This window comes from Syngnathoides biaculeatus, chromosome 6 (assembly GCF_019802595.1).
Source record: "Syngnathoides biaculeatus isolate LvHL_M chromosome 6, ASM1980259v1, whole genome shotgun sequence".
In the NCBI taxonomy this organism is placed as follows: Eukaryota; Metazoa; Chordata; class Actinopteri; order Syngnathiformes; family Syngnathidae; genus Syngnathoides; species Syngnathoides biaculeatus.
In genome coordinates this window covers 10576216-10597291 of record NC_084645.1, presented here as the reverse complement: position 1 = coordinate 10597291, position 21076 = coordinate 10576216, and the positions used below count along the sequence as shown (strand labels likewise).

Sequence of the window (21076 nt, the reverse complement as noted above, 5' to 3'; positions counted from 1 at the left end):
CTCTGGATCAGCATATACGACTGTGTGTTCCAGTTTCTGCCAGTACACACCAGATTTACACAGCCATTGAAGATGAGTGGACCCACATTCCAACAACACAATAAACTCTATGCAAGGGACATGTGTTCCACTGTGTGAGGCAAATGGTGGTTACGTCGGATATTGACTGGTTTTCTGACCCGCCAGAAAGAAAAACTGCACATTTCAGAGTGCCCTTTTATTGTGGTCAGTGTGTACAATTACAATGCATCAACTAATCAGCATCTTGATTGATCAAATTCAGATTTAGTTTTTCTAAGTTAACTCCTTATCTAGTTTTATAGTGTTTTCTGTATGATGCAATGCACTTTTGATCATTTAAGGGACACATTATCAAGAACAGTAGCTTCTTCTTTTCCTTTCGGCTTGTCCCCATTAGGGGTCGCCACAGCGTGTGATCTTTTTCCATCTAAGCCTATCTCGTGCATCTTCCTCTCTAACACCCACTGTCCTCATGTCCTCCCTCACAACATCCATCAACTTTTTCTTTGGTCTTCTTCTCCCTCTTTTGCCTGGCAGCTCCATCCTCAGCACCCTTCTACAAATACACTCACTCTCTCGCCTCTGAACATGTCCAAACAATCTAAGGCTGCTCTCTCTAACCTTGCCTCCAAAACATCCAACTTTGGTTGTCCCTCTAATGAGGTCATTTCTAATCCTATCCAACCTGTTCACTCCAAGCGAGAACCTCAGCATCTTCATTTCTGCTACCTCCAGCTCTGCTTCCTGTTGTTTCTTCAGTGCCACCGTCTGTAATCCATAATTCATGGCCGGCCTCACCACTGTTTTATAGACTTTGCCCATCATCCTAGCGGAGACTCTTCTGTCACATAGAACACCAGATACCTTCCGCCAACTGTTCAACCCCGCTTGCTGTACATCCTTCCCATCTCTATTCCTCTGTCTGGCCTACCTCTAGAGATCCTTTTCTCCCTCTTTTGTATCCAACCTGGTGTACATGTCGTCATACGCCTCTTGTTTAGCCTTCGCCACCTCTACTTTTGCCCTACGTCACATCTCAATGTATTCTTTCCACCTCTCCTCGGTCCTCTCCATGTCCCACTTCTTCTTCGCTAATCTCTTTCCTTGGATGACTTCTTGTATTTTGGGGTTCCACCACCTAATCTCCTTCTCTTTCCTACTAGAAGGCACCCCAAGTACTCTCCTGCCTGCCTCTCTGAGTACCTTGGCAGTAGTATTCCAGTCTTCCGGGAGCTCTTCCTGTCCAACTAGAGCCTGTCTCACCTTTTTCTGAAAAGCTGCATGGCATTCTTCCACCCTCAACTTCCACCACCTGATTCTCTGCTCCACCTTTGTCTTCCTAATCTTCCTACCCGCTACCAGAGTCATCCTACACACCACTATGCTGTCAAGGTACACTCTCTCCCACCACAACCTTACAATCAGTAACCTCCTTCAGATTACATCGTCTGAACAAATTATAATCCACCTGCGTGATCCTACCTCTGCTCTTGTGTGTCACTCTATGTTCCTGTCTCTTCTGGAAATAAGTGTTCACCACTGCCAAGTCCATCCTTTTTGCGAAGTCCACCACCATCGGCCCGTGAAAGTTCCTTTCCTGGATGCCGTACTTACCCATCGCTTCTTCATCGCCCCTGTTTCCTTTACCAATATGTCCATTACAATCTGCACCAATCACAACTCTCTCGCTGTCTGGGATGCTGAGAACTACTTCATCTAGTTCCTTCCAGAATTTCTCTTTCAACTCTCGGTCACATCCTACCTGTGGGGCATAGCCCCTAACCACATTATACATAACACCCTCAATTTCAAATTTTAGTCTCATCACTCGATCTGATACTCTTTTCCCCTCCAAGACATTCTTAGCCAGCTCTTCCTTTCAAATAACCCCTACTCCATTTCTCTTCCCATCTGCTCCATGGTAAAAGAATTTAAACCCTGCTCCTAAGCTTCTAGCCTTACTCCCTTTCCACTTGCTCTCTTAAATGCACAAAACATCAACCTTTCTCCTAATCATCACGTCAACTAACTCCTGAGCTTTTCCTGTCATAGTCCCAACATTCAAAGTCCCAACACACAGTTGTAGGGACTGTGCATGCTTCTTCTTCTGCCGACTAAGTCGCTTTCCTCCTCTTCTCTGTCTTTGACCTACATTACCTGAATTTCTACCGACGCCTTGCAAATTAACAGTCCCAGGGGCGGGCGTAGTTAGTCCGGGCCACAACCTATCAGTTATGGAAGTCGTTTGAAGAACGCTCATATATGTTTGGCACAGTTTTACGCCGGATGCCCTTCTGCCGCAACCCTCTGCATTTATCCGTGCTTCAGACCGGCCACCAAATAGCACAATTATGTGCTGCCCAATGGGCTACAGGTAGACAAAAACAAGCAATTAAATAAACAAAGTCAGCACATAGGTTACACAATTCACACACTACTTAGTCTATGTTAAAGTTAAAGTCAGATAACAGCATCAATACCCAATATCCTCTATTTCAAATTTCATCTTCGTCACTCGATCTGATACTCTTTTCAACCCTGTGCATGCACGGGTTTGGGACCAGCCTGCAGGTCGCACAATATTATGTTCCCTAAAGGGCTGCAGATAGTCAAAAAAAGCAATCAAATCAACAAATTTCAACACATAAGGTACACAATTCACATACAACCGAATCTCTGTTAAAGTCCAAATAGAAGCAGTCAAATAAACAAAGTCAGCACACGAGTAACACAATTCACATACTACCTAGTCTATGTTTAAGTTCAAGTTAAAAAGGTATGTGGGTAAGAAGGTTTGAGTGTGAAAAAAAAATGTAAAGGATATGTAGATTTAAAGGACATGGGGATGAAAGACATTCAAACCAATGGCTCTCACTCCAGTAGTTGCAGGGAGTCGTCCTCACGATCCTCGTTGTACAAGTTGTATTGGTTGAACGAGATTATGCAGTTACTCACGTTCGATGCTTCAATGTTAAAAACAAACCAAACCAAAAAAAAAAGTTATTTTGGTCTTAATATCCATCCATCGATTTTCTTTTGCCGCTTCTCCTCACGAGGGTCACGGGGAGTGCTGGAGCCTCTCCAAGCTGTCAATGGGCAGGAGGCGGGGTACACCTTGAACTGGTTGCCAGCCAATCATAGGGCACATGGAAACAAACAGCCACTCTCACAATCACATTTACAGGCAATTTAGAGTGTCGAATTAATGTTGCATGTTTTTGAGATGTGGGAGGAAAGCAGAGTACCCGGAGGAAACCGACGCAGGCACGCTTCCAGAACATGCAAAATCCACACAGGCGGGCCCAGAATTGAAATCAGGACCTCAGAACTGCGAGGCCAATGCTTTACCAGATGAGCCATTGTGCCGCCTTAGTCTTAATTTAACAAAATAAAATTATGTTTGAACAGATGTACAGAAGTACAAGTTCCCTTTTTATATTTCAAGAGTATTTTCAGGTACAGTATTAATAAAAACAACCATCAAACTAATATTGTAACGACAGCATCGCTTCATTGCATGCACGTGGCTCTCTTAATTGGTTGCAACACTCATGTCCGTGTTGCTGCCACACCAGGAAACAGCCCCACTCTACTATTTGTTGTCAGCTGCAATGTTGTGTTTCTGTCCCATCTTGACAGCAAAGATAAACACACCTCCGGAAAAGCTGTCTCCTCACTCTCATTTTGCCAAACATAATCACGATGATTAGCAGACTGAGGATTAGTCACAGGACATAGAAGGGCAAAGAATTAAAAACGCATCCACTGATTAAAAGTCTGAAAATAATCACCTTTGCTGTTTGTGAAGTTAAAACATATCAAAAGGTGAACATCTGCCAATCAGATCAAACTCCACACAACACACAGTGGAGATGTGCTCTAAATTTAGTTTTGTGCAGATAATTTCTGTTCTAAAATTGCTCATATAGACCATCATACAGTGCACAATGTACTGGGTATACAATCCTGTTTGGATTAAATGGTAAAATTTTATAGGGGGTTTCGCACACCAAATATTTCTGAGGTCTCTACAAATGTTCGGTGTATTTAATTCAAGAGGAATGATATAATAAAAACTGTAGACTGTTTTAGTACCATAAACATTTCCTATATGCACATATTCAAGATTACATTATTATGCAAAGCTGTGAGAAATGTTGAGTTACTGATTTTATGTTATTGTCGAATAGGGTGGTGGCACAGTGGAACAGCTGGAAAGCGTTGGCCTCACAGTTCTGAGGTCTCGGGTTCAATCCTGGCCCCGCCAGTGTGAAGTTTGCATCTTCTCCCCGGATAGACCCTAAGTTGCACGTAGGTGTGATTGTGAGTGAGGCTGTTTGTCCCTATGTGCCCTGCGATTGGCTGGAAACCAGTTCAGGGTGTACCCTGCCTCCTCCCCGTTGACAGCTGGGATAGGCTCAACCACTCCTGCAACCCTTGTGAGGATCAGCGGCTAAGAAATTGGATGGAAGGAAGAATAGGCATCATCCGCCTGGAAATGGCGTATGAAAGTGTGAAAAAGCAGTAGCTAATATTTTGCGAAAACATTTGGAAACATAAAAGGATCCTGGTAACTATTGTCATCGCAATCTCAAGCATTCAACTATTCATTTTGAATATTTCATTGGCCTGTATTGAGACTGAAAAATGTGTCAAAGCAAAAAAGTCAAAACGTCTTTAAATCACCAGCTCTTTCTAATAACTTTTTCTGGTACTCTACTTTTTTCTACAGTTCAAAACCACCTCCATTCAAATAAAGTCCACTTCAACTCTAAATTTAGCCAAAGTATGTCATTTTCAGGGAGGCACAGTTGGTGACTGGTTATCACATCTGCCTCACAGTTCCGAGGACAGGGGTTCAAATCCTAGAGCTGCCTGAATGGAGTTTGCGTGTTCCCCCTCTGTCCGTGTATGTTTTTTTTACCGGGTATTGCGGTTTCCTCCCACATCTCAAAAACATATATGGTAGGTTAATTGGAATTCTAAATTGCCCAGAGCAAAACAAAGCATAGCAAATGTATTTGTATTGCACATTTCATACAAAGGGTAACTCAATGTGCTTTGCATGATTAAAAGCATTTCAATACAAAGAAATAAAACATTTAAAAGGGGGACAGCGTGAAAATGTAAAAAATATATTCAAAATGAAGATAGAAGTACAATTAAAAAGGTGTACAGTGCAAAAAATATCATTAAAAAGTGAAACGATCTAAAGAGGATAAGAGAAAAAAGAGTGTTCAACTTGAAGTAAAAAATATTCACTCTTGGGGGTGATGTCACTTTTCTTATTTTATTTGTGTGCAGCATATTAGCTAAATAATGCTTCACCATGTTTGCTTTGGACTCTGCACTCAACTATTTGACCTGTGTCTGTCTATCTCAAAGCCGCCCTGGTTTTGTATTTCGTGAGCATTTTTTTTCATGCATTCAGGACCTAAACCACTTAGTGATTTATATATCAGTAGCAGAACTTTCAAATAGATTCTAAGGCTAACTGGAAACCAGTGTAAAGACTTTAGAATTGGATTATATGCTCTGACCTTTTTGTTCTGGCTAGAACCCAAGCTGCAGCATTCTGAATGAGCTGCAGCTGTTTAAATGGTCTTTTGGGGGAGTGCAGTCAGAAGACCATTACCAGTCACTCACATTTGAAAAATGTACCGGTGTGGTCAGTCATGCCCGCAGATATGAAGTTACGGGTGTGGTCCACCAGTCATGCGCGCAGATATAAAGTTGCGGGAGTGTGTTCTGTTTGTAATTATGAGTGTACTCCTTTTAGAGGGGAGGGGGGCGGTGTCAGGTAAACTAGGAAGTAGAAGTAGGCTGAGCACCAGGTTGTTGTTATAGACCGTGTGCTTCTGTGTTAAAAAAAAAAAAAATGTCAGGTTGTGGTTCACTGCGCTGGATCGGTTTTCATGTGGGTTGAGTGTGTGCGACAAGTGCACAGCTTAGAGGGAACGTTGGTCAAGACTACACAAAATATGTGACGTCTTTCAATATCTATGTATTTCTACTCATAATAAATTTTACGCGCGTGATTTTTCGCACTTGCGCCTGTCAAATCACTGTTAAATGACTGCATTACAATAGTTAAGTCTACATGAGAGAAACGCATGGATGAGCTTATCCTGGTCTGCTTGACACATGCAACCCTTGACTCACAATATGTTCTTCAGATGGTAAAAAGCAGTTTTACTAATTCATTTGATATAACTGTTGAAGGTCAGGTAAGAATCTATCAGAACACCAAGATTTTGGTCTTGGTCTATGGTTTTTAAAGATAGTGAGTCCAGGTATTTAATAACAGTAATTCTATTTTCTTGATTGCCAAAAACAATTATCTTTTTTTTTGCTTCCCCGCACATCCCTTTGTGTTGCTCCCTGCAGTATGCACCTCTCTCTCATTCCATGTCCCTCTCATTAAAACAGTTTCCCGGTCTTCTCCCAAGAGGAGCCGGATAAAATTAGCTCCTCTTCAACTTACACTTGCTGGGTCCTTTTCTTTCCAGCCTCTTTTCCATACATCAAACTCTCCTAATAAAAACAATTTTTCCCAACAGTACCAAACCCCTCCTCTTTGGAATATGTTTTTCTGCACAGGAGAGAGTCTCAAGATATAGAGTAAGGACCAATCTAATCACAGCAGGCTTGTGAGGGTCCTCCATCTTTAGTACTGCTACTCCAGAGAAAATAGGATTTGCGGAAAATCTGCAAGTATATCAGCTGTGCTATTTTCTTTCTTCTGTGATTGACAGGTGACCTGTCCAACATATTACAATGCATTTCCACTGAGATCAGATGGGATAAGTTGCATAAGTGGTGTGTGTGTTTGTGTGTGTATCCATCCATTTTTTTTGTTGCTTATCCTCACAAGGGTCGTGGGAGTGCTGCAATCTATCCCAGCTGTCAATGGGTAGGAGGTGGGGTACACCCTGAAATGGTTGCCAGCCAATCGCAGGTCACATGGAGACAGACAACAGTTGCACTCACAATCACACCTAGGGGCAATTTAGAGTGTCCAGTTAATGTTGCATGTTTTTGGGATGTGTGGGGTGGAGGATTGGGGATGGGGGTGGGGGTACCGGGGGTCGGGGTGGTGCGGGGGTACCCGAGTGCCCAGAAATACACAGGCATGGGGAGAACATGCAAACTCCACACAAGCGGGTCTGGGATTGAACCAGGGACCTCAGATCTGTGAGGCCAACGTTTTCCAGCTTTGGTCCCCTTGAACTTTTTAACCTTTCACCATATTTCAGGCTTCAAACATAAAGATATAAAATGATTTTTTTTTTGGCAAGAATCAATAAGTGGGACACAATTGTGATGTGTAATGAAATTTGTTGGATATTTTAAACTTTTTACACAAGTAAAAACCTGAAAAGTGGGGTGTGCAATATTATTCGGCCCCCTTGCATTAATACTTTGTAGTGGTACCTTTTGCTGCAATTACAGCTGCAAGTCGCTTGGGGTATGTCTCAATCATTTTGCACATCAAGAGGCCGAAATTCTTGCCCATTCTTCCTTGAAAAACAGCTCGAGCTCAGAGAGGATGGATGGAGAGCGTTTGTGAACAGCAGACTTCAGCTCTGGCCACAGATTCTCGATTGGATTCAGGTCTGGAGTTTGACATGGCCATTCTAACACCTGGATACATTTATTTGTGAACCATTCTATTGTAGATTTGGCTTTATGTTTTGGATCATTGTCCTGTTGGAAGATAAATCTCTGTCCGAGGACTTTCGAAGACTGCAACAGGTTTTCTTCCATATTTGGCTCCATTCACCTTCATTTTAACCATTTTACCTGTCCCTACTGAAGAAAAGCAGGCCACAAACATGAGGCTGCCACCACCATGTTTGACAGTGAGGATGGTGTGTTCAGGGTGATGAGCTTTGTTGCTTTTATGCCAAACATATCCTTTTGTCTTGTGGCCAAAAAGTTCGATTTTGGTTTCATCTGACCACAGCACTTTCTTCCAAATGTTTGGTGTGTCTCCCAGGTGCCTTGTAACAAACATTAAAGGAGACTTTTTATGGATATCGTTGAGAAATGGCTTTCTTCTTGCCACTCTTCCATAAAGACCATATTTGTGCAGTGTACGACTGATTGTTGTCCTATGGTCTCCCACCTCAGCTGTAGATCTCTGCAGTTCATCCAGAGTGATCATGGGCCTCTTGGCTGCATCACTGATCAGTCTTCTGCTTGTTTAAGGTGAAAGTTTAGAGGGACGGCCGGGTCTTGGTATTTGCAGTGGTCTGATACTCCTTCCATTTTAATATGATTGCTTGCACAGAGCTCCTTTAGATATTTAAGCTTGGGAAATCTTTTTGTATCCAAATCAGACTTTAAACTTCTCCACAACAGTATCTCGGACCTGCCTGGTGTGTTCCTTGGTCTTCATGATGCTCTCTGCACTTTAAACAGAACCCCGAGACTATCACAGAGCAGGTGCATTCATACGGAGGCTTGATTACACACAGGTGGATTCTATTTGTCATCATCAGTCAACATTGGATCCTTCTCACGGAACTTCTGGAGTGTTTTCTGCACTGAAAGTAAATGGGCCGAATAAAATTGCACGCCCCACTTTGCAGTTTTTTATTTGTTAAAAAAGTATAAAATATCTAATAAATTTCATTCCACTTCACTAGTGTATCCCACTTGTTGATTCTTGACACACACAAAAAAAAAAAAACATTTGAAGCCTGAAATGTGGCGAAAGGTTGAAAATTTCAAGGGGGCTGAATATTTTTACAAGGCACTATATGCACATATGGATTTCCTTAGTGACTTTCTCTCTGACTTCCAGGTCCTGTTAGCACTCTCTCCTGGGCCCCAAACTTGTCATTCAAACAGCCTTGCAAAACTGATAGTTTTTTCATTGGCCCTGGGGACAGGTAGGAACCAGCCCAGTGAAGTCATGAGGTCATGACCAGGAAAATGAATCATGGCATTTCTGTGTTGCTGCATCTAAAGACAAAACTATGAGTTGTGATATTTTAATAATGAATTGTCAATTTTGTTTTTGGCAAAAATTTATTATTACCATTCTGAGGGATTTTTGAATTTGGAAAAACACTATGGCTTTAAAACAGGGCTGTGCAGTTTCAATGTCACCAATAAGGTTGCTTTTCACTCACCTTACTTCAGTACAGACAACATAGTCATTGCGTTCCTACTCAGGAATGATTTTCATGTAAGTGCATGTGACTTGCAATTGATAGGCAACCAGTCCATGTGCGGTTCGCCTTTTATTCGATGTTAGCTGGAATGGCCTTCACATCTCTCTGCAACCCTGAAAAGGCTAAGTGGTGGGGAGAATTCCTATGTGTGTTTTTCTTCATATAAAGGCCACTGAATGAGAGTGAAGTGGACATCGTGCATCTAATAGAATATGAATCTGAGTGGAAATAAGTGAGTAAGTTGGTAATTTACAGTAAGCATTTCAAATCATGATACTGTTTTCGTTTGTAAAGATGGAATCACATCTCAGAAGGTCAGACAAGTAAAGGATGTTAAGATTTTATTAAATTCATAAGTTGAAGAACAATGCAATATTTGGGGTCTTATTTCCAATCTTATGATTATTAAATGTGTCAAAATGAAGTCTCACTATGTTGCGGTTCAGAAAACATATTGGTAACATATTGGTAAATTGGCTGGCGACAAGTTCAGGGTGTACCCTCCCTCCAGCCTGAGGTTAGCTAGGATAGCACTCCCGTGACTTGTGATGATAAGCAGCTCAGATAATGGATGGATGGATGAAAATATGTGACATCAATTAGAACTACAAACAAGTGGTTTTGTAGGCTGTCAGTTCATGAGTAAAATAAATTTAAAAAAAAATTCCTCCAAATGAGAATTTATCGCATCCAACTGACCATTTTGAGTTCTGCGCATATAAGCCTTGTGGGTTCACCGAAAGCACCATAAAATTTGTTTGAAAAAAAAATCCATCACTGCCATCACTGCAGATGAGGGCTTGGGCATGCTGTCAAATTTACGAGAGTGAAAGGGAAAAATTGGATCCAACACACCGTGGAACGAGCCCAGCTAAATAGCTGGTAGGCTGGTTATTAAGGCAACAGTTTGGTGTGGATTTATGGCAACAACAAGCAAAAAAAAAAAAAAAAAAAAAAAACCACACACGTCGGCAAGGGATTCTCTTTTAAGTAAGCAATTTTACACAAAAAAGCAAACCTTTTCTGTATGGAGATGCACCTAAGCAGTGTTAGTCATAAAACATGCCAAGGTACTTTGTTACTGTTTCATATGTTTAATAACAATGGACTTTTCACTTGTTGGACTATTATTTTGGAACTGTACAAGGAGGAAAACAGCAAATCTGACTTGCAATAAGCTTCTGTTGGGAAATAGACCCCGAATCTGAACTCTCGTGTCAATAAACACAGGATTATTCATTTTGAAGAGCAGAATTGAGACTTTGGTTCTTTTGTTGGATTGTATCAAAACTATGCTCAATGGCAGCTACACTGCACTATAAACTGTGAGACACTGGTGAACATACAGTAGCAGTACAGTATGTTTGACCAAATGTCACACAATCATTTGGCTAACATAAAAAGATAATTGATGGACTGGACTACAAAATGAAATCTCATTTCAAATCACTAGACATGAATATGTTACCAGGGTTCAGCAATATGAGCAAAAAAGTCCTCTTCTAAGTAAACGTTTACTTAGCATTGGCTGCGTCCACTATGAAAATTGTGCAACATCGTACCAGGTTCACACAAAGTAATGAGTAACCATTTGTTGACATGTGGCTCTTTTTAACAATACAGTAATAATACAAAAGACAAATTTGTCCATTGTAAATTTACCATTCTATTTGTGTGACAAAAAGCTGCAGACAAATCAACGGGCTGTATTGAGTGTGAGCTGCAATGTTGTTGCTGTTGCCTCTCCACAGGGGACCAAAAGTAAGACATAAGGAATGGCTCCATTATTTTTACATCCTTCATTACTTTTGACAGTGGAACAATCATCTTTATAAAGTACAAAAATGAATCAAAGTGTGCTGGTCGGTGGAGGTTGGAGACGTAAGCGGGTACCCAAAAGGTTGCAAAGGGACAGAAAATATCAGCAAACATTCCAAAGTAAATGTTTTTAAATTGGAAACTTTCTCGAAAAAGACATATTCCAGCAGCCAATTTTAATTAGCAGTCCTAAACATTTTTACACATTAAGATATCATTTAATTATATGTTATTACTACTGATTGATAACTTTTTTTCCTGTGATACATTCTTGTGTCTGCTTCATTTTGTGCACTTTTTCCATTGAAATTATAGGGACAAATAACTACAAATGTGTACTCTAATCTACAGTCCTGTAAGAAAATTCAACGTCTACTCACCGTCTTTGTCAGCTCTTCTGAAGATCTGGAAATAAAGAAATACACATGAATAAATTTCTATTTAACTTTTTGTTGTCCTAGTTATTGTAGCGTATGGCAATATTACCATACAAAAAAAAAGACTAACAATCATCCATCCATCTTTGATACCATTTATCCCCACTAGGATAAAAACAGCACGGTGGTTGGCACATCCTCCTCACAGTTCTGAGGTCTTGTGTTCAAATCTGTGTTGCGTTTGCATCATCGCCCCCGTACTTCGGTGTGCTTCCTCCATGTACTCTGTTTTCCTTGAACATCCCCAAAACACGTATGGTAGGTTTATTGAAGTACAGTAGTTGAGTTTAGTTTAGTGGTCTAGAAGATGGATGGATGTTTCTATACTCACATCGACCTCTTTTCATGATAGAATGATACATAGCATCACTTATTTGAGTATTTCTGTGTATTGCTTTCTTGGTCATAAATATTTCGACAAGGCTCACATTAACACTGTTGCCTTTCATTTCAAAAATACATTTCAATTCCAACACAATTCAGAGCCTTGCATGCAAGCTCGGTCAGTCCCGCTGTTTAGAAAACAATAGGTTGTCTGGTAAATTACCAGAATTGGATTAATAACATTTGATGCAACTGTCAAATGCAATTGTCATTCCTTTAAAAGTGCTACGTCTGTTGGTGTGAGATGATAGTGGTGTAAGACAATCGATCGGCGACTGACACCAGAAAAAGACAAGTGGATGCTCACGTCCAAGTCAAAGTCAGCGGCTAATATGTCACCAACATTAACAATACTAATTAATTTATTGAATGGTGAGACATGGAGGACAGTTGCATGTGACACATGGCTTTGCTCAGCCCAGCTTTCCATCCATATACTGCAGTGGTTCTTCAACGTTTTTACACCAAGTACCACCTTAAAAAAAAAAAAAAAAATGAGCTCACTATGTACCAAAATAAAATACAGTAGTTAGTAGACCAAAAAGAAAAAGCATATGTCACGTCCCATCGGAACGCGAGTAGGACCCAAATGCAGGACTTGGACGATGCAAGGTAGTTCAAGGAGAAACGTTTATTATATGCCGAGGTCGGGGATTGAGCAGGCAGTCTGGTGCAGCAGCGGTAGTTGGGACGTCGGACGAAGAGAGCAGGTGAGCGGGCAGGCAGGAGTCGGTACACAGGAGAACGATCAAGGCAGGCAGAAGTATCAAAGGAGTCAGGCTTACAGGTTTAGTCGGAGAACGGGCGAAGGTCGGTACACACAGGTTGTCGATCGGGGATACAAGAGTGCTGGAACGGGACATGAAGCTCAAAGAACTGGCGCCGGCCAGTCGTCATCGGGGTCATATAAAGACACAGACTAATCAGCCCGCATGAGACGCAGGTGTGCGCCTCAATCAGCGCGGACACCCGCACACCTCGTGCTGGAGTGGCAGGATCATGACAGCATAGCCTTTATTCCTCAAACTCAACTCAACTCAGTTTTATATATACAGTGTTTTCTCGCTTATAACAGGTTCCGTTCCAAACTCTACTCGCACTAAGTGAAATCCGTGTATTAGAAGTTATTTTTTTCATTTTTTAATAATTTTTTTCATCAATTATATATATTTTTTCATTTTCACAATATGTTTTTTCATTGACTGTGCATGTTTCTGGGTTGTTTTTGTTCTTTTGCAGTATGTTTTTTTTCCATTTCTTATCATCTTTTAAGGCTGTTAAACGCCTAACCACACAGTTTATAACCTTTTCTCAGCCAAGCATTAACATTTTCTCATATTTTTCTCAGTTAAGCACTCCCAAAGCTCAAACCTTTGAGGATTTAAAAAAGTACACTACTGTATTCTAGCATGAAGCCAAAGATCAAATCCTGTTTGAGGATAAAACATTTATTTGAGAAATAAATTTATAAACATCCCTCCAGCCATTTCTTCCACTATATGCAGGTCCGGGGGTAAGTGTTTTCCTATAAAAAGAAAAGTATTATAGCTTTAACAAATAAATTGAATTTTAATGAGCATTCCATGAAAATGGACACAAGATTTTCTGTAGGCCGGTCCCAAGCCCAAATAAACGCAGAGGGTAGCGTCTGGAAGGGCATCCATCTTAAAACCTTGCCGAAAAAACACGAGTGTTCAACTAAAGCAGTGATTTCCAATCTTTATAGAGCCAAGGCACCCATTTTACAATTGAAAAATCTCACGACGCATCAACAAAATTAAATGTCAGCAAAAATGGATTGATTAATTACTGTATGTACTTCCTGCCTGTCATGATCCTGCCGGTCTAGGCATGGCTATGCGGGTGCCTGCACGGTCACACCGTTAACCTGCAGGGCAATTCAGCTACTATGGGTCAAAGACAAAGAAAAGGAGGAAAGCAGATTCATCGCCAGAAAAGGAATGCACAGAGCCTACAATTGAATGTTGGGACTTTGAATGTTGGGACTATGACAGGAAAAGCTCAGGACCTGGTTCACATCATACTTAGGAGAAATGTGTATAAACTGTATTGTGCATCCAAGACAACAAGTGGAAAAGTAGTAAGGCTAAAAGTTTAGGAGATTTTGTAATATTTTACCAATCAATCAAATCAAATCAGTGAATCAAAAGCCTTTAATGTCATTATAAGACTGTGCATACAACCAAATAACGAGCGATTCTCCACAAGATGCTTGCGTGAATAAAATAGAATAAAAATAAAAAGACATTGAGACCGAGACATCTACTCACAAACCGAATGTTTTGAGCAGATCATTGGCAATAAAAGTCCCCGATGACTAAATCTGATCGATGGAGGCAGGTCAAAATGCAACTAATAACTTCACAAAAATAGAAAAAGAAAAAACTACGACAATTAATTCATGCCTTTAAACCACCATATGCATGTTCTCTCTCTCTCTCGCTCTCTCTTTCTCTCTCTCTCTCTCTCTCTCACACACACACACACACACACACACACACACACACACACAGAGTTGATGACTTCCTGTCTTTCCGAATTGCCGTGCAAGAAATTTTGTTCTATAGCTAACAAACACACTTCAGCTTTTGTACCCATCATTCTGGCAATGAATTGACAGTCCTCGGGAATGTTTTGGTCTCTCTGGTATTGAGAGCACGAGCCTGCTTTTTTCATCAGTGTTTCACCATGCTGCATTTTCAACTGCCAGGAAAATGCACTTTGAAAAGGAAGAAGATAAAAAACAGAGAAAAAGGCATTTTGGGAAAGCAATGGGGAAGTTAACAGAGGAATCTGTGCAGAATGTGATGCATTGTGATGGGATGTCTATGACAAATTCATCCTATGGCTATGCATATTCCAGGATATTAAATGAGGGTTTCTTAAATTAAAGTGACAAAAGTATTTTTATTAATTTAAGAAAACTTGATAAGCACACAGGTCCCAGAAGTATTTGGACGAATACAGAGCTTTCATAATGTTGAAACGCAACTGTCAATATTTGATTGCCGTGTAGACTGCCACCTTAAATTAAATATGGTTCACAAAATCCAGCATTTACCATTTAGGCGTTATACATTTGATGCAGAGAACCTCTGTTTTCAAGGTTTAAAGAGTAGTTGACTTGTAAAATGTAAATATTATTTGTCATAAATCTTTTGCTGTGAAAGAGTTCCTGAAGTCTGGATGTGAGGAACATCCCCAAATGCAGATGCTTTGCCAGGCCTTCAATGCAGACAGCTTCCGTTACCGCTTTTTGTGCTCTTTGTGTCATCTCATTAACACGGCAATTTGAGAATATTTATTTTTTTTTGTGTTTCTTTTAGTGTCATTATGCCTCTGTATAACGCACATGCAGACATAGACCCCAAGTGGTACTCTGCCCTATTGCAACGGATGAAAAAATGCAATTTTTGCAGCAAACATATCAAGTCTCAGTCTGTGAAAAATGACACTGAACACGCAATGTCATCCACCACAGCAGATGACATCCTGCAGTGATACAAATGTCTTCAGGGATAAACTATGTGAACTCTTAAGACAGGGATGTCAAACTTGTCGTGGATGTGGTTACAGTTTCCCTCGAGGGCCATTATGACTGTGAAATCATATGAATCTTTAATCCCATGATCATATTTACACACAAAATTTTGGAATCAGAAATCAAGGGTAATGGGTTTTTCAACCATTGTTCATTTTTGATTAAAAAAAATGCTTTTGTCATGATCATTTATGATATATGACCATACGACATTTTGATACAGATTTTCACAAGAATCATGGAAGTCGCCAAATGATTTGCCTTCACGGGCCACATAAAATCATGTGGCAGGCCGGATCTGGACCCGGGGCTTTAAGTTTGAAACCTGTCTGAAAGCACAGCTGTGAAAGAAGAAGCCCAGTCTCAATTTTTCAAACTCAGTTAGTGCCCTACGCCATTTGAATATAAACCTGAGCAAGAGTTGGCCAGTTGCAGAGGATGGACATCATTGAGCCTTTCCTGTTTTCCCGATGTGGAGCACCAAATATTCCAACTTTCAAGGACAACCAGTTGGTCTTTGGAGAGGCATTGAGCCCCCGCCATTTTACAAATGACTATAGACACTTTATCGCATGAAAATGCACGTTTATCTCGGTGTAATTTTGATCACCAGGTGCACTAAGGCATAGCATCTAACCTGCAAGAGGTCCTGAAGACACTTTGTGACACAGGGCTGCAACTGAACCATGCCAAGTGTGTGATTCTTGCCCCAACCATGACTTACCAAAGACACAGATCACAGCCAAAGCACACCCATTGCCATGGGGGGGGGAGGGGGGGTACGTCCACTAACCAAGATGTTTTTGCCCCTAACACTTGAAACACAAATACAGTACAGTGGTCCCTCGCAACAAAGCGGTTCACTTCCCACGGCTTTGCCATTACACTGATTTGTGTATGTGTGTGTGTGTAATTTTTCAACAGTGTAGGAGGTTTTTTAATTTTTTTCAGCGGATGAATGCGCATTGTGTTCTGTATCCTGATTTGCTGAGGGAAACACCGCATTGTGTTCAGCATCCCAATTGACTAACCGACTGTGGACCATTGTCAACTGTCCTAAGTACCGGACAACTGACGTGGGGGCAGCCGGGAGGCCCCCTTCAGGCCTTCAGAGAACTGCACTAAGCTCACGTTGGCTCATCCAGTAGCGGAATTTGGGGGCCACCACAGTCGCCAGCCTGAAGTAGCGGGGGCAGCCAGCGGTCCCAACAGCATCACGGCTTCAGTTGTCAAACATAATTGAAGGTAGCATATTTCTTTAAAATAATATTTTTGTGCGGCACGGTGGATCAGCTATAAAGTCTTGGCGTCACAGTTCTGAGTTCCAGGGTTCAATCCCGCCCCCACCTGTGTGGAGTTTGCAGGTTCTCTCTGTGCCTGCGTGGGTTTTCCGGTTTCCTCCCTCGGGGTCTCTTTCCGCCCACATCCCAAAAACATGCAACATTAATTGGACACTCTAAATTGCCCCTAGGTGTGACTCTGAGTGCGACTGTTGTCTGTTTCTGTGTGCCCTGCAATTGGCTGGCAACCAGTTCAGAGTGTACCCCTCCTCCTGCCCGTTGACAGCTGGGATCCAGCACTCACACGGCCACAAATCGCAGGGCACATGGAGACAGACACACTCACAATCACACCTCGGGGCAATTTAGAGTGTCCAATTAATGTTGCATGTTTTTGGGATGTGGGAGGAAAGAGACCCCGAGGACGACCCAGGACACGCTGGAGAGACTATATCTCTCGGCTGGCTTGGGAACGCCTTGGGATCCCTCCAGAAGAGCTGCGAGAAGTGGCTGGGGAAAGGGAAGTCTGGGTATCCCGGCTGACACTACTTCCCATGTGACCCGACCCAGAAAGGAGTAGATAATGGATGGATGGAGTCACTATTTTTGTGTTAAGAATTTTTTTTTTTTAATCACTCAGACATACTGTATAAAGAAGAGAATATATAAAATACAAAGAAACCGTGGTCTGAGTATTTTTGTTAGGATCTAATCGGTAACAGTCTATCAGGGGCTTAGCAGGTGCAGCGCGCACTACACAATATGAACAGTAGCTCACGACAGTCCTGCTGTTTTCAAATTGAACTTGCTGGACCCAAACATGGAAAATGTACAATAGCTAACTTAAGCACATTCAAAAGTGCATTCACTCCAAGCTATGTGCCGACTGCATTTGTTGCAGCTTGCTCACTTGCCCTCGTTTAGGAGTTTCCATGACATTGTGAGGTAACTCATTTTCCTTGGACCATAGCACAGAATGCTGCCCAGACCCATGGCCACATATTGTCACCTTGCAGTTGAAAAGGATCTCATGCACAAATTTCAATCTGCGTGGAAGAAGGCAGTGTTGATGAAGACACTCATGATATATTGACACTAGGGCTTCACAATTAATGGAATTTTAATTGTGATTGCGATTTTGGCTGCGACAGTTAAATGAGCATATTAGTATATTTAAATGTGAGGTAGGCTGCATAAAAAAATGCTTGCAGGGCCTGCAAACTAGACAGTAAGCCACGAGGGGGCAATTGCATGGTTAAGGTGTCATTAAGTAAATTATATTGAGCTACAGTGCCAACTTCAAAATAAGAGCCCAAAATGGCATTGATGTCCAGTGGAGTAAAATATTAAGCATTTACTTTGAAGCTGGCACTCACACCATGTTGGCGGAGAGGCGGCAGATAGCAGTAAGACACAATTAACAATCCTTGTAGCCACTGCTACTGCTTCAACTTTTTGACTGCACTAACCACAGTAGAAAAAAAAGATATATAAGCACCAGAATTAAATAGAGAGTGAAATCACAACTACCGAGTCTTTTGGAGTTTGTGACCATGGACAACTGACCAATCAGGAAGAACAACGGATATGTACCATGACAATTGACAATTCACTATGACGACAGGGATTTGCAAATTAAAAGCCAGTGCTTGAAGTCTAATGTTATTGGCTTTTATGCATAAACCATTAACCATTCCATTATGTTGAAATCCATGATTGCTCTCTGTAGTACCATTTATCAGTTCGCCTGTCAGAAAGTTGAATTTGATGAAGTACATTCATTTATCATTGTCTATCATTTATTTTGAAACATTTTCCACATTATTTGCATATTGTTTGTGGTCACATTAAAAAAATCCCCAACATGAGGAATAATCGTGATTAATAATCACGATTACAGCGCTGAATGAAATAAAAATGACTAGTATTTTTAGCTCTAATCGCGTCTGAATCGACATCCTACTCAAACTAGGTTCTAACTGTGTGAGTGTGTAGATTTGTGTGGCAATGGATGTCGAGAACTAAAACTGGACTTGTCCTGGAGTTTTTTAATTTCGAGAGATTCTTCTGGTCTTGGCGGCACAGTGGAACACCTGGAAGACATTGGCCTCTCAGTTCTGAGGACCTGGGTTCAATCCCGGCCCTGTCATGAGCAAGGCTAGACCTTGGCCAAGAGGGGCGTGGCATGGCTTCATCTCTAACACCTGTCGCCAGTCACAGCTGTGTCACATGATTCACTGTGATTAGAAAATGTATTTAAGTTGGAGTTTTGTCACTGGCATTTGCCAGTTCATTGAGTATGCTTTCCCACACCCAGGGTTAACTCTGACACTGCGCCATTATAGTTTTGTGATGCCCTTTAGCTAACTCGTAGTTCTCGGACATTGTTTCTTGTGTTTTGGGTCCTGCCTTCTTGGACTGTTTTGTCATGGACAACTTTCATTTATAATAAAACCCACTGAACATAGTGTCCTCATCTTGGAGTCCTACATTTGAGTCCGTCCATGCACCGTTGGTTCGTGACAGGCCCTCCCTGTATGGAGATTGCATGTTTTCCCCGTGTCTGTGTGGGTTTTCCCCGGGAACGCCGGTTTCCTCCCACATCCCAAAAACATGCAACATTAATTGGACACTTTAAATTGCCCCTAGGTTTGATTGTGAGTGCGGCTGGGTCGCTGGGAGTGCTAGAGCATATCCCAACTATTTATGGCCAGGAGGCGGTGTACACCTTGAGCTGGTCTGCCAGCCAATTGCAGGGATTTTTTAGATATTGGTATTTTAAATTACAAGGACTGGTAAACTGGCAGAGATGGGTAGGATTGTGTTATATTTACTCCCGTACATTTACTTAAATAGTATTTTGAATAAATCACACTTGTCACAGTAGTTTTAATAAAGCATACTTTTTACTTTTACCTGAGTTTTTATGTTGTGAAGAAATGGTACTTATACTCCATGTCAATAATCTCCGGCCCCTCGCTACTTTTATTTACCAATAATTGCATGCGCCATGTATTTTCTGACTTTAATTTAAGAGCACTTTTGCTATATTCCACTGTGATAACGACAGTGACGTTTGACTCAAGTTCACCAAAAAAAAAAAAAAAAAAACGACATAAAGTAACCTGTCTTCAGTTGGGCTTTGCAGGCCAAATCAAAGTGACTCGTCTCAGATGCGCATGACTCGTGTTTATGTTACAAACCAACAAAAAAAAAAAAAAAATAACTGACAAAAAAATAACAGGATTAACATGCATCATAGCTTTGTCACCCTGTGAAACAGATTTGTTTTTATTCATTTTGTTTCAACTTTAATTAACCAGGTAAAAGACCAGAGTATCTCTTGCGTCTTGGTCACCTGGCCATGAAGGGAGTCAATTAAATGTCAAGTCCAAGTCAATCACTTTCAAGTTTATTTCACTTGTTTACTTATCTCAAAAAGGGACAAAAACAAATCAGATGAACTGTACAAATTTTAGTTTATATGATATTAAGAGGCGGCAGGGTGGTGCAGCTGTAAAGTGTTGGTTTCACAGTTCTGGTGTCCAGGGTTCAATCCTGGCCCTCCCTTTGTGGAGTTTGCATGTTCTCCCTGTGTCTGCGTGGGTTTTCCCCGGGAACTCTGGTTTCCTCCAACATCCCAACAACATGCAACATTAATTGGACACTCTTAATTGTCTTTGTGATTGCGTGTGCGGCTTTTTGTCTCTATGTGCCCTGTGATTGGCTGGCAACCAGTTCAGGGTATACCCTGCCTCCTGCCCGTTGACAGCTGGTATAGGTTCCAGCACTCCCCGCGACCCTTGTGAGGATAAGTGACTAAGAACATGGATGGATGGATTGATGATATTGTGATAGTTATTATGTACTTGAGTAGTTTCTTCACTGAGTATTTTCTTACTTTTACTCAAGTACTGAAATTATCTGGACGACTATTTTTTACTTTTACTTGAGTCATATTATTCTAATGTTTTACATAAGTACAATATTAGGCTACTCTACCCTCCTCTGGTGGCTGTTCAAATTTGCTGTTGGTTTAACACGATAATTACTGTATTGTGATTCAGTGCTTCCCAAATAGAGAAAGTTGTTGGATGATAAAATATATTTATCAGGTCGTAATAATTGTGCCCCTGTTTAGATTGAGGTCTAATGAATGGTCAGAGCTGAAGGACACGCTCCATTGGAAAACAAAGAGGGTTCAGGTTATTTTTGTGCATGGTAAATCATTATGGCAGGCTTTCCACTGACCTTTCCAAATTTTTGCCTCTTCTATATAAATTGCCTCATAAGGGAACTAAGCGGAAGATGGGTAGCATGACGACTATCAAACAAGTGGATGAACTCCTTCACGCCACAAAATGCAACAGCACACACCCAACCAGAGTTTTG

The 21076-nt window shown here is 41.2% G+C and overlaps 1 protein-coding gene across 3 annotated transcripts in view; it reads right to left on the bottom strand.

Moving 5' to 3' along the window:
• Positions 1-21076, bottom strand: part of necab2 (N-terminal EF-hand calcium binding protein 2) — a 148511-nt gene that overhangs the window by 111556 nt on the left and 15879 nt on the right. For all 3 annotated transcript variants that reach the window (XM_061821627.1, XM_061821626.1, XM_061821625.1), the window contains exon 2: positions 11402-11426. In XM_061821627.1, the coding sequence (XP_061677611.1) occupies positions 11402-11426 (25 nt within the window). The remainder of the gene's footprint in view (positions 1-11401; positions 11427-21076) is intronic.